Below are 26,889 nucleotides of genomic sequence, written 5' to 3' on the forward strand. Positions count from 1 at the left end.
GTTTTATTTAAAGAACAGGGATCTATCAAAGTCTGATCTTCACAACACATGTTTGTGGAAGTGTATCATGGCACGAAGAGAGGAGATTTCTGAGGACCTCAGAAAAAGCGTTGTTGATGCTCATCAGGCTGGAAAAGGTTACAAAACCATCTCTAAAGAATTTGGACTCCACCAATCCACAGTCAGACAGATTGTGTACAAATGGAGGAAATTCAAGACCATTGTTACCCTCCCCAGGAGTGGTCGACCAACAAAGATCACTCCAAGAGCAAGGCGTGTAATAGTCGGCAAGGTCACAAAGGACCCCAGAGTAACTTCTAAGCAACTGAAGGCCTCTCTCACATTGGCTAATGTTAATGTTCATGAGTCCACCATCAGGAGAACACTGAACAACAATGGTGTGCATGGCAGGGTTGCAAGGAGAAAGCCACTGCTCTCCAAAAAGAACATTGCTGCTCATCTGCAGTTTGCTAAAGATCATGAGGACAAGCCAGAAAGCTAATGGAAAAATGTTTTGTGGACGAATGAGACCAAAATAGAACTTTTTGGTTTAAATGAGAAGCATTATGTTTGGAGAAAGGAAAACACTGCATTCCAGCATAAGAACCTTATCCCATCTGTGAAACATGGTGGTGGTAGTATCATGGTTTGGGCCTGTTTTGCTGCATCTGGGCCAGGACGGCTTACCATCATTGATGGAACAATGAATTCTGAATTATACCAGCGAATTCTAAAGGAAAAGGTCAGGACATCTGTCCATGAACTGAATCTCAAGAGAACGTGGGTCATGCAGCAAGACAACGACCCTAAGCACACAAGTCATTCTACCAAAGAATGGTTAAAGAAGAATAAAGTTACTGTTTTAGAATGGCCAAGTCAAAGTCCTGACCTTAATCCAATTGAAATGTTGTGGAAGGACCTGAAGCGAGCAGTTCATGTGAGGAAACCCACCAACATCCCAGAGTTTAAGCTGTTCTGTATGGAGGAATGGGCTAAAATTCCTCCAAGCCGGTGTGCAGGACTGATCAACAGTTACTGGAAACGTTTAGTTGCAGTTATTGCTGCACAAGGGGGTCACACCTGATGCTGAAAGCAAAGGTTCACATACTTTTGCCACTCACAGATATGTAATATTGGATCATTTCCCTCAATTAATAAATGACCAAGTATAATATTTTTGTCTCATTTGTTTAACTGGGTTCTCTTTATCTACTTTTAGGACTTGTGTGAAAATCTGATGATGTTTTAGGTCATATTTATGCAGAAATATAGAAAATTCTAAAGGGTTCACAAACTTTCAAGCACCACTGTACCTTTCAGCATTGATGGTCTTTCCAGATGTGTAAGCTGCCCATGCCACACGCACTAATGCAACCCCATACCATCAGAGATGCAGGCTTCTGAACTGAGCGCTGATAACAACTTGGGTCGTCCTTCTCCTCTTTAGTCCGAATGACACGGCGTCCCTGATTTCCATAAAGAACTTCAAAATTTGATTCGTCTGACCACAGAACCGTTTTCCACTTTGCCACAGTCCATTTTAAATGAGCCTTGGCCCAGAGAAGACGTTTGCGCTTCTGGATCATGTTTAGATACGGCTTCTTCTTTGAACTACAGAGTTTTAGCTGGCAACAGCGGATGGCACGGCGAATTGTGTTCACAGATAATGTTCTCTGGAAATATTCCTGAGCCCATTTTGTGATTTCCAATACAGAAGCATGCCTGTATGTGATGCAGTGCCATCTAAGGGCCCGAAGATCACGGGCACCCAGTATGGTTTTCCGGCCTTGACCCTTATGCACAGAGATTCTTCCAGATTCTCTGAATCTTTTGATGATATTATGCACTGTAGATGATGATATGTTCAAACTCTTTGCAATTTTACACTGTCGAACTCCTTTCTGATATTGCTCCACTATTTGTCAGTGCAGAATTAGGGGGATTGATGATCCTCTTCCCATCTTTACTTCTGAGAGCCGCTGCCACTCCAAGATGCTCTTTTTATACCCAGTCATGTTAATGACCTATTGCCAATTGACCAAGAGTTGCAATTTGGTCCTCCAGCTGTTCCTTTTTTGTACCTTTAACTTTTCCAGCCTCTTATTGCCCCTGTCCCAACTTTTTTGAGATGTGTTGCTGTCATGAAATTTCAAATGAGCCAATATTTGGCATGAAATTTCAAAATGTCTCACTTCCGACATTTGATATGTTGTCTATGTTCTATTGTGAATACAATATCAGTTTTTGAGATTTGTAAATTATTGCATTCTGTTTTTATTTACAATTTGTGCTTTGTCCCAACTTTTTTGGAATCGGGGTTGTAAAAACATTTATTCTATTCCCTTCTAGCGGGTTTCATTCATTTGGTTTCATACTATGCAATATTGTTAGCATATCGTTTATCCTTCTGTGTATTACGTCACTCTACCAAATGGAAAATGAGTGTTGAATATGATTTACAATATTGCATGGTTGTCAAAGACAACATGATGCCACACACTGGAGATGTAAAATGTCCGCGCTAGTGAGCGACTGTGACAATTTGTAAACAAACATGGCTGCCAGGTTTGCTTAGTTAAATTCAGAAAATTTTGAGAGAATTTTGAAAGACGCGTTGAACACCCGAAAGGAACATGCATGTTTATTAATAATAATAATAATAATAATAATATTGGCTGGCTTTTTTCATGGTATATCAGATATATTCCATTCAGCTAGCATGATACTGAACTCGTCTTCAACTCCATGCTGCATGACATGACATCCATGCTGAATGGAATATATCTGATATACCACTCAACGCCAGCCAATATTATTTAAATAAAGCACCAAGAGATTTTCTCCTACATTTCCCAGAATGCACTACAGCCATTATGCCAGCGAGGTTTTTTTTCCTCGTAAATTTGTGACTTCTTAATCAGAATTTCTGAGCTTTATTTTTCCAAATTTATGACTTTATAACCTCAGAGAATATTGGAGGTTTTTTCTCGTCCACATATGACTTTAATCTTGTAAATTCTCAGTTTACCCCTCAGAACATTATCCCTTGCCTCAGCTCTGTATTTTTTGTTAAACCTACAATGGCTCTAATAGATGGTCGTAAATAACAGTATTATGACAAATGTAAAAATTAAACATCAAACATAAACGGCTAAAGAAATCACAGAAATATTAGGAGGTTGTGTGTTCCAAATCTTTAGATCATAGAAACATAATTGTGACTACAAACCCATCTCTTCCTCCTCCTCTGTAGAGCCTCGGTGGCGTCGTGCCGATCTGCGTGTGCTCCTTTTGGTCCCCTGTGCATGGTCATTCCTGGTTGTTCTTCTCGTTGGAGGCAGACGGTCTATGCTGCTGGAGATGCTGCCTCTCTCACTCCCATCCCAGGATGCAGCATCAGCATCGCTGCCTCCATCATCCCCCGACACCACAAAATCATCCTCCTCCATACTGGGCTCAAGGAAGGGCACAGCAGAAACAGGACAGAAAGGCATGATTACTGATGTCTGGGGTATAGTTGTGTGACTCAATTTCATAGGCTGATGTGTGTGTGATGTCTCTTAAAACCAGTGGCATCGTTAGGCCCCATCACTCGGGGCTATAGCCCCAAGTATTTTAAGCCTAGCACCGGGTATTTTCACCCTCAAAAAAAGTAAGAGGTTAATAGAAAACAACTAACTGAAACAGATTGGAACTTGACTTGCAGGGTCCGAAGATGGAGGAGGGAGGGGGAGAGGCATAATTGAGCGCTGCACAGTGCACATGCAAAATTTTGGTAACTGACAACAGAAGAAGAACATTCAGAACTGGTTGGAAGACGACTTCAAAAACAACCCACAACAATCCACTATTGTTGGATTTTTCAAGATGAAAACATCATCAGGGCAGCACAGTGGTTTAGTGCAGGGGTACTCAATAGGCGGACTCCGGTCCGGATCCGGACCCAAACGTAATGAAATTTGGACCAAGACGAAATTCGGTATTCTAATTTCATAATAGTGATCCAAGCGAGATTTCATTGGCGCGTGATTACGCGCTATATCTATCTTTTTTCCTCTACTGGATGCGATTCCGATCATGTATTTACCTCGTGCCCAATCCAATGTCCAATCAGCAGATGTGTATAATAACAACACTATGACAACTCAGTGTTACCACGAGCTCTGCGAGTGTTTTTCCCCACCGTTGTCTGTGGATCACGCAGGTCACCATTCACTACAACGTGGGCAAATTTGCGAATGGTACCTGTTTGTTTAGCAAGCAAAAATCATGGCGCGCTCCAAACATGACAAAAAGCGAAAGGTGGATTCCGAAAATTGTGAATTTAAGTTAGAGTGGACCGACAAATATGCATTTGTGCTGCCTGCGGGGAGCACGAAACCAATGTGTTTAATTTGTAATGAGACAGTTGCCCTTGTCAAAAGTGGAAACGTGAAACGTCATTACGAAACAAAACATGGCCACTTCGAGCAGAATTACCCACAGAACTCCGAGGTAAGGACCAGAAAGATAAGCCAAATGCAAGCATCATACCAAGCAACATGCAGTGTGATAGTCAGGTCAGCCACACAACAGGAGTGTGCAACTGAAGCCTCATTGCGAGTGGCATGGGTCTTAGGGAAGCACAAAAAAAAAAAACATTCACTGACGCGGAAATCGTGAAGGAGTGCATGAATGAAGTAGCAATCGCTCTGTTTGAGGAAAATCAAAGAGATGACATCATACAAAAAATAAATCAAATACCCCTCTCTGATTCCATTGCAGTAAGACGAACTGAAATCCTTGCTGATGATTTACTGGACCAAATGGAATCTGCTGTTAAAAAGGCTAAATGCATATCATTGGCTTTGGATGAATCCACAGATAATGCCCAACTTCTGGTGTTTGTCAGATTTTTTGAAGAGAAGGGGGAATTCTTTGAAGATGTGTTAGGCCTCACAACCCTTGATGGGCACACAAGAGGGGATGACATTTATGAAGCAGTGATGGAGATGTTGAGAGTCAGAGAGATAGACCTGAAGCATGTTGTTTCAACTGCTACTGATGGAGCCCCAAGTATGACTGGGAGAGACAGGGGATTAGTGTCCCGCTTAAAAGCTCATCACCCTGACCTCATAGCATACCCCTGTGTCATTCATCAGATGGTTTTGTGTGCCAACCTTGGAGAGAAGTATTCAGAAGTCATGACAACAGTAATGAGACTTGTCAATTTTTTGAGGGCATCATCTGCTCTGCAGCATCGCTTGCTGTGGTCATTCCTCATAGAGGTTAATGCAGAATTTAATGATTTGCTTCTTCACAACAATGTCAGGTGGCTTAGTAAAGGCAAAGTACTGGAGCGGTTTTGGACACTACGGAAGGAGCTAGAAATGTTTCTGTTGGATCAGAAGAGTCCAAAAGCAAAACAATTTGTGGAATTCCTGCAAAACAATGAAAAAATGGAAATTGCTGCATTTCTATCTGACATTACTTGCCACCTCAATGATCTGAATTTGAAGCTCCAGTGTGCAACCTCAGGTCAGCTATCCGTGCTTTTCAAAGGAAACTGGAAATATTCAAAAGTGACAAACAGGAGGAGGGCCTGCTTCACTTCCCAAAACTGAAAAGTCAAGCTTCAGGAAGACACCATCACAATTATGCTGAATTCCTGGACAAATTGATTGAAAATTTTGAAACTCGCTTTGGAGATTTCACTTTAGGAAAACAAGTCTTACTGTGCATTGAAAATCCATTCCTGGTAAAAAAAAATATCACAGAATTCTCAACTGAAACCCTGAAGGTCTGCCCATGGGCTAGTGCTGCTTCCCTTCAATCAGAGCTGATTGAGCTTCAGGAAAACCTTGCACTGCAGGAATCTGTCTATGACCCTGCCACCTTTTGGACTAAGATGGTCCCTGGAGCAGGTGTCCCCGTCTTGCAGGAAATGGCCCTTCAAATTCTCACCATGTTCCCTTCAACATACTGTTGTGAGTCTGTCTTTTCAACTATGAATATGTTGAAGAACAAATACAGGAGCACACTCACTAATGAACATTTACACCAATGTCCATGCCTGGCCCTCACACCTTTCATGCCCAAGTTTAAGGAACTGGTGGCACAAAAAAGGTGTCACCTTTCACACTGATATGGACAGAACATATCACATTTTGTGCATAGTTCAATAAATGTTTTTTGTGGATTTACTGCCTTTTTTGTTCGGAGTTCTAATTTTGGAATTAAATCATCACTATTCCGGATCCTGGACAGATTGGAAATTTGGTGAGTGGACCTTTTGAGTTTCTAATTGAGTACCCCTGGTGTAGTGGTTAGCACTGTCGCCTCACAGCAAGAAGGTCCTGGGTTCGAGCCCAGCAGCCGACGGGGGCCTTTCTGTGTGGAGTTTGCATGCTCTCCCCGTGTCCGTGTGGGTTTCCACCGGGTGTTCCGGTTTCCCCCACAGTCCGAAGGCATGCAGGTTAGGATAATTGGTGGCTCTAAATTGACCGTAGATGTGGATGTGAGTGTGAGTGGTTGTTTGTGTCTACGTGTCAGCCCTGCAATGACCTGGTGACTTGTCCAGGGTGTACCCCGCCTCTTGCCCATAGTTAATTGGGATAGGCTCCAGCTTGCCTTGTAGGACAGGATAAACGGCTACAGATAATGGATGGATGGATGGATGGATGGATGGATGGATGGATGGATGGATGGATGGATGGATGGATGGATGGATGGATGGATGGATGGATGGATGGATGGATGGATGGATGGATGGATGGATGGATGGATGGATGGATGGATGGATGGATGGATGGATGGATGGATGGATGGAAGGAAAACATCATCAACTGTGGGTGTGCATCAACAGTGTAAACTATCAAATTATGCTGATGCACAAAACCCACTCTGTGTAGCCTGGTTATATTGAATGTTGAATACAGTGTAAGGTCTGTATGATTAGTGTGCCAGGCTAGCTCAAAAGTTTGAGTGGTTTAATGAATATCTACAGTGGTAGTCTATTTGCCCCGACTAGGTTTATTTACCAGGTCAACAGCAATGTGTGTTCATGTAGACATCAATAGTTGCCCTGATAAAATTTAATCATATGTTTTAATGTTACATTTAGCCTACGCAGAACCAGCCAGCTCTCCATACCATAGCCAGCCTTTGGCATATTAGTCACACGTAGGGATAAAATAGTTTTTTATTTTGCCACGGAATATTAATGTCAACATAAATTTGTGTTGTCCAGACACCGCAAATGAGCTGCTGCAGTCAACTGAACCTGGATACTTTGGAGAAAATGGTACTCGTGTGTGCATGTGTGGGAGAAACTTGGAAGACATATTTATATGATCGTAGTCTTGTGAGATGGGATGTCATCTGGGATTTTGAATGTTGTAATATAATAATGTTGCTTTTGTGGTCCGAAAGGAAAGATATGCGTGTGAGAAATTAAACTGATGATAAATTGTACCAGTGATATTTAATAGTCAACTGACACATGCCTCAGTTCCCTGAGACATTATGGATGTTGATGACGATAACTTAATAATAAGGAGACAAAAACTGATTCGAACTACAGAAATTTAGAGTGGTACAAAAATCAGTAATAAAGATGTTATAATCTTTGAATGTGTGTAGAAGATAATATTTATCGTGGATTGTACCAGGATTGTAGTACTTGAGTCCAGGACTCAGACTCGAGTCCAACTTGTGTCCTAATTTTTAAGGACTTGTGACTTGACTTGGATTTGAGCACTGATGACTCGGACTTGGACTCGTGCATTAACTGCATTCGGACTTGTAAATTGGAGACAAAGACTCGGATTTTTTTTTCCTTATTTTTTGTAACATGCCATAATAATTTGCCATAAGACATTACCCCTCCTAGAACTGCCACCTTATTGTGGTGGAGGGGTTTGTGTGCTTGAATGATCCTAGGAGCTATGTTGTCGGGGGCATTATGCCCCTGTCAGGGTTTCCCAAGGCAGACAGGTCCTAGGTGACAGGCCAGACCAAGAGCAGTTCACCAAAACCCCTATGGAGAAAAAAACGAGGACTGTGACATCGCCCGGTATGGCGCAGCCGGGGCCCCATCCTGGAGCCAGGCCCGGGGTTGGGGCTCGTATGCGAGCGCTTGGTGGCCGGGCCTTTGCCCATGGGGCCCGGCCGGGCTCAGCCCGAAGAGGTGACGTGGGCCCGACCTCTTGTGGGTTCACCACCCACAGAGGTAGCAGTAGGGGACTGGTGCAGTGTAGATTGGGTGGCAGTTGAAGGCAGGGGCCTCGACGACCTGATCCCCGGACACAGCGGCTGGCTGTTGGGACATGGAATGTCACTTCGCTGGGGGGGAAAGAGCCTGAGCTTGTGCGGGAGGTTGAGAGGTACCGGCTAGAGATAGTTGGGCTCACCTCCACGCACAGCTTGGGCTCTGGAACCCAGCTCCTCGAGAGGGGCTGGACTCTCCACTTCTCTGGAGTCGCCCGTGGTGAGCGGCGGCGGGCTGGTGTCGGCTGAGCTCCCCAGCTCAGCCGCCATGTGTTGAAGTTTACCCCAGTGAATGAGAGGGTTGCCTCTCTGCGCCTTCAGATTGGGGAGAGGCCTCTTGCTGTTGTTTGTGCCTACGGGCCAAATAGCAGTATAGAGTATCCGGCCTTCTTGGAGTCCCTGGGAGAGGTACTGAGGGGTGCTCAGACTGGGGACTCCATTGTGCTACTGGGGGACTTCAATGCTCACGTGGGCGACGACAGTGACACCTGGAGGGGCGTGGTTGGGAGGAACGGCCTCCCCGATCTGAACCCGAGTGGTGTTTTGTTATTGGACTTCTGTGCTAGTCACGGTTTGTCCATAACGAACACCATGTTCGAGCATAGGGGTGTCCATAAGTGCACGTGGCACCAGGACACCTTAGGTCGGAGGTCGATGATAGACTTTGTAGTCGTTTCATCTGATCTCCGGCCCTATGTCTTGGACACTCGGGTGAAGAGAGGGGCTGAGCTGTCAACTCATCACCACCTGGTGGTGAGTTGGATCCGCTGGCGGAGAAGGAAGCTGGACAGACCTGGCAGGCCCAAACGTATGGTGAGGGTCTGCTGGGAACGTCTGGCCGAGCACTCTGTTGGGGAGGTCTTTAACTCCCACCTCCGGGAGAGCTTTTCCCAGCTTCCGAGGGAGGCGTGGGACATTGAGTCTGAGTGGACCATGTTCTCTACCTCCATTGTGGACGCAGCTGTTCGGAGCTGTGGCCGCAAGGTCTCCGGTGCCTGTCGTGGCGGCAATCCCCGAACCCGGTGGTGGACACCAGAAGTAAGGGATGCCGTCAAGCTGAAGAAGGAGTCCTATCGGGCCATGTTGACCTCCAGGACTCCTGAGGCAGCTGACGGGTATCGGCAGGCCAGGCGTGCTGCAGCTCGGGCAGTTGTGGAGGCAAAAACTCGGAACTGGGAGGAGTTCGGGGAGGCCATGGAGAAGGACTATCGGTCGGCCTCGAAGAAATTCTGGCAAACCGTCCGGCACCTCAGGAGGGGGAAGCAGTACTCTGCCAACACTGTTTACAGTGCGGGTGGGGAGCTGTTGACCTCGACTGGGGACATTGTCGGGCGGTGGAAGGAATACTTTGAGGATCTCCTCAATCCCACCGTCATGTCTTCCACTGAGGAGACTGAGGCTGATGACTCAGAGGTGGACTCATCCATTACCCAAGCCGAAGTCACTGAGGTGGTTTGCAAGCTCCTCGGTGGCAAGGCACCGGGGGTGGATGAGATCCGCCCTGAGTATCTCAAGTCTCTGGATGTTGTGGGGCTGTCTTGGTTGACACGCCTCTGCAACATCGCGTGGCGGTCGGGGACAGTGCCTCTGGAGTGGCAGACTGGGGTGGTGGTCCCTCTTTTTAAGAAAGGGGACCGGAGAGTGTGCTCCAATTATAGGGGAATCACACTTCTCAGCCTCCCAGGGAAGGTTTACTCCAGGGTACTGGAGAGGAGAATTTGACCAATAGTCGAACCTCGGATCCAGGAGGAACAATGCGGTTTTCGTCCTGGTCGCAGAACACTGGACCAGCTCTATACCCTTCATAGGGTGCTCGAGGGTTCATGGGAGTTTACCCAACCAGTCCACATGTGCTTTGTGGATCTGGAGAAGGCATTCGACCGTGTTCCCCGTGGTATTCTGTGGGGGGTGCTACGGGAGTATGGGGTTCGAGGCTCTTTGCTAAGGGCTGTCTGGTCCCTGTACGAACGGAGCAGGAGTCTGGTTCGCATTGCCGGCAGTAAGTCAGACCTATTCCCAGTGCATGTTGGACTCCGGCAGGGCTGCCCTTTGTCACTGGTTCTGTTCATAATTTTTATGGACAGAATTTCTAGGTGCAGCCAAGGGATGGAAGGAATGCTGTTTGGGAACCACAGGATTTCATCTCTGCTTTTTGCGGATAATGTTGTCCTGTTGGCTTCTTCAAACCAGGACCTTCAGCATGCACTGAGGCGGTTTGCAGTCGAGTGTGAAGCGGCTGGGATGAGAATCAGCACCTCCAAGTCCGAGGCCATGGTTCTCGACCGGAAAAGGGTGGCTTGCCCTCTCCAGGTTGGTGGAGAAGTCCTGCCTTAAGTGGAGGAGTTTAAGTATCTTGGGATCTTGTTCACGAGTGAGGGAAGGATGGAGTGTGAGATCGACAGGCGGATCGGTGCAGCCTCCGCAGTGATGCAGTCGCTTTACCGGTCCGTCGTGGTGAAGAAGGAGCTGAGCCAAAAGGCAAAGCTCTCAATTTACCGGTAGATCTACGTTCCGACTCTCACCTATGGTCATGAGCTTTGGGTAATGACCGAAAGAACAAGATCGCGGATACAAGCGGCCGAAATGAGTTTCCTTCGCAGGGTGGCTGGGCGCTCCCTTAGAGATAGGGTGAGAAGCACAGTCACTCGGGAGGAGCTCGGAGTAGAGCCACTGCTCCTCCACATCGAGAGGAATCAGCTGAGGTGGCTCGGGCATCTTTTTTGGATGCCTCCTGGACGCCTCCCTGGGGAGGTGTTCCAGGCATGTCCCCCCGGGAGGAGGCCCCGGGGAAGACCCAGGACATGCTGGAGGGACTATGTCTCTCGGCTGGCCTGGGAACGCCTCGGTGTTCTTCCTGAGGAGCTGGCCGAGGTGTCTGGGGAAAGGGAAGTTTGGGCTTCCATGCTTAGACTGCTGCCTCCGCAACCCGGTCCCGGATAAAGCGGAAGAAGACGAGACGAGACGATATATCTACATTAATTTTTGTACTAATTTCGTGCAAGAGTGGCATACCTGCACGCCTTGCCACATGCATCTCAGGCGCGCTCTGGACAGCACGCACGTCAAGCGGACCCTTGCACGTAAACGACTCGCACCTGCACAGGATTAAGGCGCAATCAGCGCACCTATATAAAAGCTGTGAAAACACACTTACTTTGCGAAGTATTGAGTTGCGTTGCTGACACATTACTGACTTATTTCCTTGTTTGGTTTCCTGATCCCTGATTTCCTGTTTCTCGTCTTTGATTCTGCTGAGTCTACGATTGTTTGTGTCTCGCTCTACCTGTGCCTGTTTCACTGTTTCATGATTGTGGCAGCGGGGGTGTGCTCAAGCATCGGTCTGTGACAGGAGGGCGGAGTCAGGGAAGGTAAGTGGCAGAATCACTACACCTGTCGTTAATTAATGTGTTTGTGTGTCTTCCCAGTGACCACGCCCTATTTAAGGAGAGAGAGCGAGAGAAGAGGGAGCTCTCTCCCAAACCAGATGGCTGATGTGTGTGCATGTGTCTGAGTGTGTGAGAGTGTTTATACAAGCTGAAAAGCTGAATAAAAGAGAGTTTTGTGAACTCAGTTCTGGCCTGCCGTCCTTCTGTGCTCCACCCACCTACATGAACTGTCACAGTGGTGCCAAAACCTGGGAAATGAGCACAGAAGAGAACAGCCCCATGGAGTCCTCCCCCTTCGCAGACCTGATCCACGCCCTCACCACGGCCCAACAGAGCCAGCACCAGGCGCTGCTCGCCCTCCGAAAGGAGCAAGAACAACGGTTCGAGGCCCTGGTGCTGGCGCAACAGGAAGATCGTCGGGCGTTCCAGCACCTCCTTGCGTCGGCGGGGTCTACCAATGCTCCCCCTGTGGGCCCGTCCCCTCCCACCCTAACAAAGATGGGCCCGCAGGACGACCCCGAGGCATTCATCACGCTCTTTGAGCAAGTCGCGGAGACCTCAGGGTGGCCGAAGGAACAGCGCGCGGCGCGCCTCCTCCCCCTGCTAATGGGAGAGACGCAGCTGGCCGCGCTACAGCTCCCCGCCGACCACCGGCTGGCCTACGCGGACCTTCGCCGGGCTGTCCTCCAGCGTGTGGGGCGCACCCCCGAGCAGCAGCGTCAGCGCTTGGAGGAAGTCGGCCGGCTGTTTGCATTTGGCCAGCAACTCCAGGACGCCTGCTGGCAGTGGTTGAGGGCCGACAGCTGTGACGCCGAGGGACTCATCGACCAGGTGGTACTGGAACAGTTCATCGTACGTTTACCAGCAGGAACCGCAGAGTGGGTCCAGTGCCACCGCCCGGCGTCGCTGGATCAGGCAATCGAGCTGGCGGAGGACCATTTGGCAGCTGTCCTGACGGCAAGAAAGCAGCAATTGCGGCCTGCCCGAGGCCCAAGACCAAAAAGGTGGTTAGACAGTTCCAGGGGCTGGCTGACTATTATCGTTGGTTTATACCTAATTACTCGGACGTCAACAGCCCGCTGACTGATCTGACTAAAAAGGGGGCACCAGATCCGGTCCAGAGGACGGAGCAATGCCAGCGGGCTTTTTCTAAGGTAAAGGCTGCACTGTGTGGGGGGCCACTTTTACACTCCCCTGACTTTTCTCTCCCCTTTATGTTGTAGACGGATGCGTCGGACAGAGGGCTGGGGGCCGTTTTGTCCCAGGAGGTGGAGGGGGAGGATCGCCCAGTCTTATACATCAGTCGCAAGCTGTCGGTGCGTGAGGGGCGCTACAGCACCATTGAGAAAGAGTGCCTGGCGATCAAGTGGGCGGTCCTTGCCCTCCGTTACTACCTGCTGGGACGCCCTTTCACCCTCTGTTCGGACCATGCGCCCCTCCAGTGGCTCCACCGCATGAAGGATGCCAACGCGTGGATCACCCGTTGGTATCTGGCACTCCAACCCTTTAACTTCAAGGTGATCCACAGGCCGGGGGCGCAGATGGTCGTGGTGGACTTCCTCTCCCGTCATGGGGGGGGGGGGGGGGGGGGGGGGGGGAGTCGGCTGCAGGCCGGACGGGCACCCGGCCTGAGTCAGGAGGTGGGGGTATGTGGCAGCGGGGGCGTGGTCAAGCATCGGTCTGTGACAGGAGGGCGGAGTCAGGGAAGGTAAGTGGCAGAATCACTACACCTGTCGTTAATTAATGCGTTTGTGTGTCTTCCCAGTGACCACGCCCTATTTAAGGAGAGAGAGCGAGAGAAGAGGGAGCTCTCTCCCGAACCAGACGGCTGATGTGTGTGCGTGTGTCTGAGTGTGTGAGAGTGTTTATACAAGCTGAAAAGCTGAATAAAAGAGAGTTTTGTGAACTCAGTTCTGGCCTGCCATCCTTCTGTGCTCCACCCACCTACATGAACTGTCACAATGATTTTGCCTGTCGTTCTGGATTGTTTACCTGTCTTCACTTGTATTAATAAACACACCTTCTGCACTTACATCCATCTCCCAACCATCTCTGACAGAATACTTCGCACTCCCTGTCAAAGCGAATGCACATTCACCTGTTCATACGTCATGTTCAGGAACAAACTAATGTTAATGGCACTAAAACAGCCACCGTCAAATAGTGCGGTTGGAGTCTTATTCTCGGACTCGACTAGGATCAATAGTGGATTTGACTCGAATTTTTTTTTAATGACTTGGACTTGACTCAGACTTGAACACTGGGGACTCGAGAATGAATTTGGACTCGAGGTTTAGTGATTCGACTACAACACTGGATATAACCTCCCCAACCTATTGATGCCAATCTCCCTTAAAAAATACAAGCCCCAGGAAAATTTTACTTAGCCCCTGGTCTTTTCAATAGCTAGAAATGCCCCTGCTTAAAACCCTCACCTGTCACTGATCTGAAACTCATCCTCACTCTCCTCCTCATCCAGTGTACTTTCGCTGTCTAAATCGTTCAGTCTCCGGCGGCGTTTCCTCTTGCGCGGAGCAGGAGTTTTCACAGGCTGTCGGATCTCCTTGGCTACGTCCTTCTCTCCCTGCTCTGTGACAGCAGCCATATCCTTACCAAGATCCACATCTATGTGAATTTACAAAAAAAATACTACAACTTATTCCAAGAATAATGAACAAACTGACGTTCTTACGTCCGCTTAAGCAAACACATTTCCCCACCTCCTCCATCTGAATTCTGTACATCTTCCTCTATGGCTTCATCGATCGCTTCATCAAAGTCATCAAACCTGGTAATTAAAAATGAATAAATGAAAATGTGATTATCACAGGAGAGATTGTCAAGTCTGAGTTCTGTGGCACATCAAAATCACCTGTAACTAATGGATTTTCTCTTTCGTGTTGATCTCCTCTCCAGGTTCTTACACTTCTTTGTGCCTTTTTTCTTCTCTTGTTTTCCATCCTCTGCATCAGCATCCTGTGGATAAAAGATAGAAATGGATTATGAATCTGGCTGGTCAAACTACTGCCCAAAATATTGCTATGAAGCAAAAATATTTTCTTGTTTTTCTTCAGTTTTTTTTAACACAAAGGAGAAATCAGCTGTAAAATTGATGACATTGCATCCAGTGGACAGAGTGAGCAGGACCCATCAGAAGTGGCAGCATGAAATGGACTGCAACTACGTTTTACGTTACAGCTAGACAGATTTCCACCCAATGTGGGTGTAGCTTAAATTGAAAGCTCCCCGCCCTCCTTTTTGAATTAAAAACAACACGGGTAGAAATACTAGCACTGTCAACACAGTCTATGATTCAGGTTCTGACAGTTCCTCAACCTAATCACTCAAGTTTATCATTGCATATGTAACATCAGGGCTTGGCATTATCAGTAGTCTGACTGTCCAGGATAACCAAATATTTGGTCTGGACAAGTCAAATCCGCATCTGCCTATCTGACAGGACAAGTTGAATATTTGTTGAAAATCACAATTTTTATCCTAAGTATTCAAGAGTTACATCAATCAAATTCCAACACCTCAGTGATCCAGCCATGTTATTGTTTACGAAATTCCAGGGAAGCCGAGCACAGCAGGTGCATGTGTAAAAACAACCACATCATAATATCTAATTACAGACTTTGAATTCATCTAAACTGGAGACCTGGAGATCAAATATGTCAATAAAATAAATATCTGTGGTGAATTTTCATTTCATTTGGACATTCACTGTATTTCTCTTTTGTATGGTACACATTAACCATCACAAATGTCATAAAATATTTTGCTGGAATTTTACAACAGTGCTGAACTCACTTATGGTTTGTTTTCCTTCACAACATGATTCTGTTACCCTGGCTTGTATATCTGACTTGTTTTCTTTCAGTTTCATTTCGTCAAAAGAAAGTGAAAAACTGCAGATCAGGTCATGGGTTATAACAACAAATGCACCATAATGGGGCACTGGATAGTTTCTTTTTATTGTTAAAGTTTGAGTTTTATTGAAAAATTAAAAATCATTAAAGCATAATAATTATCATAACTATACATGCTTTTTGATAAACTTTGTAAACTACTTTCCTTTCATCGAACTAGTAAATACATAGGAGTAAAAAGGTTATGGTCAGAACAAGTCTGAAAAATCTTGTTGCTTGTCCGATTGGACAAGTGGATTAAAAAGTTAATGTCGAGCCCTGAATATATGCAAAGAGAAACACATACTGTCATATAACTGAAAACTGCAAAGCCCTCTGTCCTGAAGACTTTTTCATGGTCAAGACTTCTTCTATAAATGTTTCATTAATATTTTTGTAAGGAAGCAAACACGACATCATGTCTACAGTTCTGGGGTTTTTTTTTTGTTAAAACTACAAGGGCACTCGGTAGAGTGTATATCTCTACCAAGCCATATATTATCAACGTCAAAATCAAATCACTTGAACCGAGGATAATACTAAAGCTGTACACCAAATTTCAACAAAATCCGTTTACTACTTTTTGAGTAACATTGGGAACAGATAAACAAACAAATGAAGGCAAAAACATAACCTCTTCCAACAAAGTTGGCAGAGGTAATAACAGTTATTAATCTTAAAAAGTGTAAGATCTGGCCAAACAAGTCTTAACAGGACTTAACAGTTACTATAAAAACTAGGGCTGTCGGAGTTAACGCGATGATAACATGTTCATACAAATTTCTTTTAACACCACTAAATTTTTTGACGCACGATTAACGCACGCACATTCTGTGCCCCTCTCCCGTAGTTTGTGAAATCATGTAGCGCGAGTGAGTGAGCGATATAGCGAGTAGCTGGTTGGCATAAGTCATGATAAAGTGCACTTGTGTACAGAATCAACTTGTATTGTTACATTCTGTTTACACAAAATGTGTGTATTTTATATGCTTTTGATGGTACAGAGAGGAGAAAAGAAGATGTGTTAAGGCCCAGGTGTGTGTGTGTGTGTGTGTGGTTGCACACTGGAGTTAGAGTTTGTTTTATTTTGAGAAATTTGAGAGTTATCTAAAAGAATTTATAAATGCAGTTTTTGCTCATGAATGTATTGTAGATTTACCAATGAGTTTTTGCATTTTACTGGAAAACATATTCTTGAGCTGTGTGACCTTAACAAATGTATTTATTTTCTTTATTTAAAGATAGCCACTCCTGTTGTCCAGAGTCCACAGCACCAAGTTTGTTTAGTTTATTTTATTGCATATTTTGAGGCTGGAAGTTAAGTACAGAACTAGAAGAAATTACTATATTGTTTTGTTTACTCTGAATTGTGCTAAACCCTCAAAAATATAAAGTTAACGCTGCTTTATTTTTTAAAATGCAATGGGGGAATAAAACACCCACAAAAATAATTTTTGCTGTTTTCAGCCTAACCTGGTCACATACATTTGCATAAAACAAGTATATTTGTCCACTCCTACTCCCCAAAAACCTGAAAAATTTAAGGTACATTTAGAACAGATAAAAAAATGTGCGATTAATTTGCAATTATTCGTGAGTTAACCATGGACAAAAATCACGATTAAATACTTTAATCGATTGACAATCCAAATAAAAACAATATAGTATATGAATAAATGCATCTTTTTTTTTTTTTTGCTAAACAAAATTGTGTTTCATTGAAATGTACTTACTGGATTGGGTATGATGTTCTCCACACTGATTCCTACATAGACCAGGCGCTCACGCCTACAGACACGAAAACATGGGTGAAAACTTGCAGGTCTGAACTAGTGTACACACTGACAAAGTGACAAAATACAGGAAAACCACAGAGGTCAAACAGGCAAACAGTGTTTGTCAGGTGTGTGTGTTGTGTGGGGTCTCTGCACCTCCTCTCAGCTCTTTCCCGTTTCTTCAGAGCTGTGTCCAGGTTCTGCAACTGTTCCTCCAGCCTCTCACACAGCAGCTTCTGAAAATGACATAACACAGATACATGTGTCTGAAAATGACAGATACAGATGCACATGATGCTTGAACTCACTGTATAGTCACAATAAAGTAAATAAACCTTGCTGTTATTTTTTTCCTTTTAAATTGGTGAAGATTTAGTCCTGCATCCAGCTCTATGTGCAGAGGTGGACAAAGTACCCAACTTCATTACTTAAGTCAAAGTACAGATCCCACTGGTCAAATGTTACTCCAATACAAGTGAAAGTACTGAAGTACTTGCTTTTAAAAATACTTAAAGTGCCATTCCACCATTGGATGTATTCTTTGGCATAAAATACAATATATTTTGACAACATATATAAATGGTATCACTAGATAGAGAAATCTTTTAGCTTCAAAATGATATATCAAACATAATTTTTTGACAACGACAAGTATATTAATTCTGCGACCAAAGTCACCTACCCTTTTAATTTCCGCGCGTGATGTCATCGGCAGGTTCCCCTTCTTGTGTACCACGTGACGTGTGACGTGGCACATATTATCAGCAATGGTGGATAGAACGTGATAAAAATAATACCAATAAATCTAGCTAATACCAATAAATCTAGCTAACTGAAAGATTAACTCAAAATTTTTCGCAATTTTTTTGGCCCCCATATACGAGGAGAAATGACTCTCTCACTTTGGGGGTTTCCTGGTCTAAAAATAGACCGACATGTGGTACACAAGAAGGGGAACCTGCCAATGACATCACGTTTCACTACCGCGCGGAAATTTAAAGGGTAGGTGACTTTGGTCGCAAAATTAATATACTTGTCGTTGTCAAAAAATTATGTTTGATATATCATTTTGAAGCTAAAAGATTTCTCTGTCTAGTCATGTTGTCATAAAATATATTGTATTTTATGCCAAAGAATACATCCAATGGTGGAATGGCACTTTAAGTATTAGAAGTACATTTTCTGTCAACACATTGCTGTATGGGCGGCACGGTGGTGTAGTGGTTAGCGCTGTCGCCTCACAGCAAGAAGGTCCGGGTTCGAGCCCCGTGGCCGGCGAGGGCCTTTCTGTGCGGAGTTTGCATGTTCTCCCCGTGTCCGCGTGGGTTTCCTCCGGGTGCTCCGGTTTCCCCCACAGTCCAAAGACATGCAGGTTAGGTTAACTGGTGACTCTAAATTGACCGTAGGTGTGAATGTGAGTGTGAATGGTTGTCTGTGTCTATGCGTCAGCCCTGTGATGACCTGGCGACTTGTCCAGGGTGTACCCCGCCTTTCGCCCATAGTCAGCTGGGATAGGCTCCAGCTTGCCTGTGACCCTGTAGAAGGATAAAGCGGCTAGAGATAATGAGATGAGATGAGCCATTGCTGTATTATTGCCACAACGCTTACAAAACCTAATGCCTCTGAAGCAACCGACTGGATTTACTGACTCACTTGTACAGTGCTCAGCGTAAATGAGTACACCCCCTTTGAAAAGTAACATTTTAAACAATATCTCAATGAACACAAACAATTTCCAAAATGTTGACAAGACAAAGTTTAATATAACATCTGTTTAACTTATAACAGGAAAAAGTAAGGTTAATAATATAACTTAGATTACACATTTTTCAGTTTTACTCAAATTAGGGTGGTGCAAAAATGAGTACACCCCACAACAAAAACTACTACATCTAGTACTTTGTATGGCCTCCATGATTTTTAATGACAGCACCAAGTCTTCTAGGCATGGAATGAACAAGTTGGCAACATTTTACAACATCAATCTTTTTCCATGCTTCAACAATGACCTCTTTTAGTGACTGGATGCTGGATGGAGAGTGATGCTCAACTTGTCTCTTCAGAATTCCCCATAGGTGTTCGATTGGGTTCAGATCAGGAGACATACTTGGCCACTGAATCACTTTTACCCTGTTCTTCTTCAGAAATCCAACAGTGGCCTTAGATGTGTGTTTAGTCATGTTGGAAAAGTGCATGACGACCAAGGGCAATACATCTAGAGCAATACATCTGTGAATTCATGATGCCATCAATGAAATGCAGCTCCCCGACACCAGCAGCACTCATGCAGCCCCACATAAGGACACTGCCACCACCATGTTTCACTGTAGGCACCATGCATTTTTCTTTGTATTCCTCACCTTTGCGACGCCATACAGTTTTGAAGCCATCAGTTCCAAAAACATTTATCTTGGCCTCATCACTCCAGAGTCTAGAGTCCCAGTAGTCTTCATCTTTGTCAGCATGGGCCCTGGCAAACTCTAGGCGGGCTTTTTTGTGCCTGGGCTTTAGGAGAGGCTTATTTCGTAGACGGCATCCATGCATGCCATTCCTCTGCAGTGTACGCCATATTGTGTCATGGGAAATAGTCACCCCAGTTTGGCTTTCTACTTCTTTAGATAACTGCAGTGAACTTGCATGCTGATTTTCTTCAACCCTCCTCATCAGAAGACGCTCCTGTCGAGGTATTAACTTCCGTGGAAGACCTGGACGTCTCTGTGAGATGGTTGCAGTTCCATCTTTCTTAAATTTTTGTACCACTTTTGCTACAGTATTCTGACTAATAAGTAAAGCTTTGCTGATCTTCTTGTAGCCTTCACCTTTGTGGTGTAAAGAAATTATTTTCTTTGGGGAATTCTGAAGAGACAAGTTGAGCATCACTCTCTATCCAGCATCCAGTCACTAAAAGAGGTCATTGTTGAAGAATGGAAAAAGATTGATGTTGCAAAATGTCACCAACTTGTTCATTCCATGCCTAGAAGACTTGGAGCTGTCATTAAAAATCATGGAGGCCATACAAAGTACTAGATGTAGTAGTTTTTGTTGTGGGGTGTACTCATTTTTGCACCACCCTAATTTGAGTAAAGCTGAAAAATGTGTAATCCAAGTTTATATTATTAACCTTACTTTCATGTTATAAGTTAAACAGATATATATAATAAATATTATATTATATAATATTATAATAAACTTTGTCTTGTCAACATTTTGGAAATTGTTTGTGTTCATTGAGATATTGTTTAAAATGTTACTTTTCAAAGGGGGTGTACTCATTTATGCTGAGCACTGTAGAACCTGTAGAATAAACACATTTAAACAGATTTCTACATTCTGTTTATTTGGCAAGATTATGCAAAAACATATTTCTTTTTAAAGATATTTTTTTGGGGCTTTTTCACCTTTATTAGATAGGATAGTGTAGAGACAGGACAGGAAATGATCGGGAGAGAGAGACAGGGAGGGATCGGGAAATTACCTCGGGTCGGAATCGAACCCGGGTCCCCAGATTTATGGTATGGCGCCTTAGCCACCTGAGCCACGACGCCCCTGCAGAAATGTATTTCTGAAAGGACTTCAGATAAGTTAATGTTATTCATGTTAGGGTAACTCCATTTTTACATGCTAACTAACAGTGTCCAAGTTAACTAGGTATGTGTTAATGTTAGCTGTGGACAAGGCTATGGCAACCTGGCAGGCAAATCCATAGAAAGTCATTTGACTAACCAGACTGCATAGCTATTGCAATGTTATCGTTAGTTCTAAAAGCACAGACAACTTCATTACAAGCTTTCTCTTGGAATAAAACATTTATATAGATCAATATGCTTCCGCAGGTTGGGCGGCGAGTTTTTGTATGCTGTGATGTGGTTCGTTTTAGGCAAACAAAGCAAACAATTAAAATGAAATGAATCTTTAATCCGTACAGAAAACTGAAACATAGGTTCGAGGTATGGCCATGGGTATGTACCCATGTTATTTTTATGTATGTACCCATGCATTCCACAGAAGAACCGCCTCCTTCCATTCTGCCATCAACTGACAGAGTTCAAATAATGTTGCTGAGAAATCACTGAACTTGATTTTATACAGTCTATGACGTGACGTGACCCTAGTGATTACTGACTGTCTCAGTGTCACATGCGGGAAAAAAAATCACATTTTAGAAAAGAAAAGAAAAAAAAACATCCACTTTCAAAGCTGCTTCATAGTAATGAGGACCTTGATAGAAATGTAGTGGAGTACAAAGTATTTGTCTTTCAAATGTAGTGAAGTTAAAGTCATAAGTTTCCAAAAAAATACTCGAGTAAAGTACAGGTACTCTAAAAATGTACTTAAGTACAATACTCAAGTAAATGTACTTCGTTACTCTCCACCTCTGTCTATGTGTACAATGTGCAGTGGATAACAGTCTTGAATGATCTTGTTTGTAGTTCACAATTGCATTCATCTGGCACTTTCTTTAAAGTGTGTTTGCTTTTATTTTCCCTGTTTTTCTTCTCTATTTGGTCACCTGCCAATTCCCACTTATCAGCCAGCTCTATACAATAAGGTCAGGGTTACCAGAGAGGCTGAAGGCTAACACACGCTTCCTCTGAAACTCTGTGTAACACAGCCAACCAGAGCTTTTTGAACTGCTGTTCATGCAACGTCACAGACGAAAGCTCTCGCTACGCTCTTCCGCATACATGAGCTCACAGACACCGACAACCAGCTAGCATCATTCTGACAGTGACAGACAGCACGCCCAATTTGGCCCTCTTGACTCCCAATTATGGACAGCTGTGCCAACATCAGGATTCACGCTCTGGACAATAGCGCAAACACTTTTTTCCAGTGTGCCATTTGGGAGATCTGTTTTTTTTTAATTGACTGAACCACATCAAAGACAAATTCAATTTAATAAGAGAATATTACTTTAAGTAAATGGATCCAGAGGAGTGCAAAGGTTTGTATCCTTCAAGGTATCTGGGTTCAAAAAAGAAAAATAACCTCTTTTTTTTAGAATTTGTCTACCAAAAACTTTTTATGACAAGAGTGCTCTGAGGGCACAATATCCCCCGCTGGCAACAATGTCATAACTCTGGTAAAATGCAACTGAATTGAATGAAATTGCAATATGCGTATTACCAACATATAACAAAGAATCCTGTCAAGTTTCGTGAAATTCCTCTAAAAATTGTGAGAGGAGTTGATTTCAGAAGGTGAGCACCTTTCCCGGGACGGACGGGTGAACATCGCCACGACATAATACTCCTTCGGGCCTTTCGGCCAACGGGGGATAATAAAAATTGCGAGGGAAGTTGATTTCAGAAAGCAAGCACACCTTGATGAAATTGCCAAAGTACAAGTTTGTTAATAATCAAGGGCATAACTCTGGTAAAATTTGCCCAAAATTTGCAACAAATTTTCAATATGTGTAGTACCGACATATACCAATGCTTTTTGCCAAGTTTGGTGAAATTGGTCCAAAAATTGTGAAAGGAGTTGATTTCAGAAGGAAATCAAACTCTCATGAAATTGTCAAATTATAATTTTGTTAATCAAGGGCTGTAACTCTGGTAAAATGTGACCGAATTTAACAAAATTACAATATGCATATTACTGACATATAACAAAGAATCCTGCCAAGTTTCATGAAATTCCTTCAAAAATTGTGAGAGGAGTTGATTTCAAAAGGTGAGCACCCTTCCTGGGACGGACGGATGGACATCGCCACGACATAATCCCCCTTCGGGCCTTTCGGCCAGCGGGGGATAAAAATGAAATGTGGGTGTTTAATACAAGACACAAAAAATAAATAAATAAACACACACACACACGACAACTACCAAAAACAATGCAAAATCATTAGAAAAATAGTTTGGGGGGGGGGGCACTTAGTCTTGAAACTTAATTTAAAATACCGTATTTTCTCGACTATAGAGCGCACCTGTATATAAGCCGCATCCGCTCTATTTTTTAAAAATTTTTTTAAAAAAGATATACAAGCCGCACCGGGCTATAAGCCGCAGATATCTATGTTGAAAAATTAGATATTTACTGCATGTACAGAACGATTTTGTACTGTAAATGTACATGTATGTACCTGAACAGATTCTTTCCGAACAGTGCCTTTTAACACGGCAGCAACTTTGCTGATTAAAACGGAACAGAACCAAGAGAAAATAACCGGTATTTATTTACCTTCATTTCTCCTGTGTTTGAAACCACAAGTCACTTTAATCATCTTCGCTGGATTTGAAAATAATTACCAGTTAGTAATTTGTCGTGTGTGTTCTATCTGCTAAAGATCTGCTAATTCTTCTTTGCATTGATTTTTCGTCTATCTTATTTTTGATTCTACTTCCGGTTAGAGCGCCCCTAGCGGTGGAAGAAAAATCCACAGAATAGCCGCACCTTTGTATAAGCCGCATGGTTCAAAACCTAGGAAAAAAGTAGCGGCTTATAGTCCAGAAAATACGGGTAGGCAGGCAGTGTATGCCAAATAAAGAAGAACACAGTTAAAATACTGAGCCTGCAAGTGATTAGAGAATATTTACACCACACAGAGACTGGGACACCAAACTTCTAAGCTGATATACTTGTATTTTCGTTTTTTCCTTTATTATGATCTTAACACTGGAACACTATTTGAACATATTTTTACCTACACCAACTTTGTTGACAGTGATTATGTTTTCGCCTACATTTGTTTGTCTGTTCCTAACGTAACTCTAAAAAGTAATGAACAGATTTTGATGAAATTTTGAGGAAAGGTCAGCCATGAGCCAAGGAACAATTGCTTAGATTCTGATGCAAATCTGGATATCTATGTGGATCCAGGATTACTGTGTCTGTTCCCAACATAACTCAAAATGTCGTGAACAGATTTGGATGAAATTTGGTGTCCAACTTTAGTATTATCCTAGGTTCAAACATGTGATTTGATTTTGATGTTGATAATATGTGGCTTGGTGGAGGTATACACTCTACCGAGTGCCCTTCTAGTTTCTACATGTGATCATGAAGGAACAGCTATTAAACCTAACACACTAAATGATTTGGTTCTTTGTGTCCTAAGGGTATGTAAACATTTGCACTCTGTCTTAAGACAAACTAACAATAAATGACAGACAACAGTTAGGTCCGGTCCACTAATCTGGCAGTTTGAGAATGCTTATACAGTATTTAGCACTGGGACGTTTCACTGTTTGTATCACTCCACTTGTCTGTGTTCGCTGTGTAAAATTCCAACTGTAGCCACACTTTGACTAAAATGGGTTACTTTGCTAGAGTTCGTGGAATCACCAGTGGACATACCAAATGAGACATTTTTAATGAATATAACTTCTGCATTAAAATATGAAAGCTTGTCAGATGAAGATGACAAGGAAGAAGGGAAGCCAATGTCACTGGATGCAGTTTGAACGGAAATGTACAAATTATTGTGAGCTCGCTAGCCAGCTAGCTGAGGGGCTACCAGTGGGTGTGGCTTCTTGGGGATCTATTTCCATTTGCAGAGCAAAAACAGACATTATGTCTGAAATGTCACTTACTCAATATTAATTTCTTATTTATAAAATTGCTGTGGAAAAGCAATATCTTGGTCGCAATCGTGCTGTTATGCTGATGATGGAGCGCAGACTTTGTGTCACTACTTACATGCTGACACGGAGGGCAGAACCATTCTCCATCGGGAATGATCATCAGAGGAGGTCGCAGACAGGCCGTGTGGTAGCCACTGTCACACCGGTCACAGAGGAGAATCTGGGAAAACAAACAAACAAAAACATTGATGTTACATGGTAATATGGAATCACGGTGTTTATGGACAGGATGTTGATTCCACTATGTAACACACTGTCACAATTCAAAACAATGCCTCTTTTACTCTGTACACTTTCAGCAGACAGAGACAAAAATTAAAAATCGTAAAAATTCATTGGTCGCGAATTCACTGAGATCAAGGTACATCACATATCATCATATTAATATGCAGCAAATTTGTTACAAAGTTCTGGCAGTATCAGAAATCTCAGAGTGTCAGGGCTGCTATGATGCTCATCTGAAAGCAACAGGATGACAGCAGAAGATTATGCAAAACTCATGGTACAGCTACAAATACAGTTGTGGTAAGGGATGCTTGTATAGTTGCAAAGACATAAGCCCAATTCCAAAAATGTCTGAACAGAATGTCATAATTTGCAAATCATGGAAACCCTATATTTCATTGAAAATAGTACAAAGACAACATATCAAATGTTAAAACTGAAAAATAGTATTGTTTTTTGAAAAATGTATGCTCATTTTGAATTTGATGCCAGAAACACGTTTCAGAAAAGTTGGGACAGGAGCATGTTTACCACTGTATTGCATCACCTCTACTTTTAACAATACTCCGTAAACGTTTGGGAACTGAGGAGACCAATTGCTGTAGTTTTGAAAGAGAAATGTTGTCCCATTCTTGCCTGATATACAATTTCAGTTGCTCAACAGTTCGGGGTCTCGTTTATCATATTTTGCACTTCATAATGTGCCAAATGTTTTAAATGGGAGACAGGTCTGGACTACAGGTAGGCCAGTTTAGCACCTGGACTCTTTTACTACAGAGCCATGCAGTTTTAATATGTGGAGAAAGAGATTTGGCATTGTCTTGCTGAAAGAAGGAGGGTCTTCCCTGAAAAAGATTTTGTCCGAATAGCAGCACATTGCTCTGAAACATATATATCATTCAGCATTAATGATGCCTTCCCAGACGTACAAACTACCCATGTCATGTGCACTAATGCACCCTCATACCACCACAGATGCTGGCTTTTGAACTGTGCACTGATAACAAGAGGAGAACTGCGGAGACCAATTGCTGTAGTTTTGAAAGACAAACGTTATCCCACTCTTGCCTGATATACAAATTCATTTGCTCAACAGTTTGGGGTCTCCTTTGTCGCATTTTGTCCTTCATAATGCATCAAATGTTTTAAATGGGAGACAGGTCTGGACTGCAGACAGGCTAGTTTAGCACCTGGATTCTTTTACTACAAAGCCAAGCAGTTTTAATATGTGCAGAAAGCAGTTTGGCATTGTCTTGTTGAAAGAAGGAAGACCTTCCCTGAAAAAGATTTAGAACCGTGCACTGATAACAAGATGGATGGTCCGTCTCCTCTTTAGCCTGGAGGACATGGTGTCCATGATTTCTAAAAAGAATTTCTAATTTTGATTCGTCAGACCTTGGGACAATTTTCCACTTTGCCTCAGTCCACTGTAAAAGAGCTTGGGCCCAGAGAAGATGGCGGTGTTTCTGGATATTGTTTATATCTGGTTTTAACTTGCATTTGTGGATGCAGTAATGAACTGTTTTCACAGATGATGGTTTTCTAAAGTGTTCCTGAGCCCATACAATGATTTCCACTACAGATACGTGTCTGCTTTTAATGCACTGTTTCCTGAGGGCCTGAAGATCACAGGCATCCAATGTCAGTTTTCATCCTTGTCCCTTGCATACAGAAATTTCAACAGATTCTCTGAATCTTTTCATGATATTATGTATCATCAATGTTGTGATCCCCAAATTATTTGCAATTTTACATTAAG

At 43.5% G+C, this 26,889-nt stretch overlaps 1 protein-coding gene across 3 annotated transcripts in view; it reads right to left on the reverse strand.

Annotated features, from left to right (window-relative positions):
* rsf1a (remodeling and spacing factor 1a) overlaps positions 1-26,889 on the reverse strand; it is a 112,603-nt gene that overhangs the window by 73,798 nt on the left and 11,916 nt on the right. For 2 of the 3 annotated variants that reach the window (XM_060923472.1, XM_060923474.1), the window contains 8 exons: positions 24,961-25,065; positions 20,795-20,881; positions 17,476-17,555; positions 17,278-17,332; positions 14,506-14,609; positions 14,354-14,421; positions 14,069-14,258; positions 3,230-3,450 (listed from right to left, as the gene is read on the reverse strand). In XM_060923472.1, the coding sequence (XP_060779455.1) occupies positions 3,230-3,450; positions 14,069-14,258; positions 14,354-14,421; positions 14,506-14,609; positions 17,278-17,332; positions 17,476-17,555; positions 20,795-20,881; positions 24,961-25,065 (910 nt within the window). The remainder of the gene's footprint in view (positions 1-3,229; positions 3,451-14,068; positions 14,259-14,353; positions 14,422-14,505; positions 14,610-17,277; positions 17,333-17,475; positions 17,556-20,794; positions 20,882-24,960; positions 25,066-26,889) is intronic. The other variant, XM_060923473.1, reaches the window with a different exon arrangement.

The sequence above is a fragment of the Neoarius graeffei genome, chromosome 6 (assembly GCF_027579695.1).
Source record: "Neoarius graeffei isolate fNeoGra1 chromosome 6, fNeoGra1.pri, whole genome shotgun sequence".
Taxonomy (NCBI): domain Eukaryota; kingdom Metazoa; phylum Chordata; class Actinopteri; order Siluriformes; family Ariidae; genus Neoarius; species Neoarius graeffei.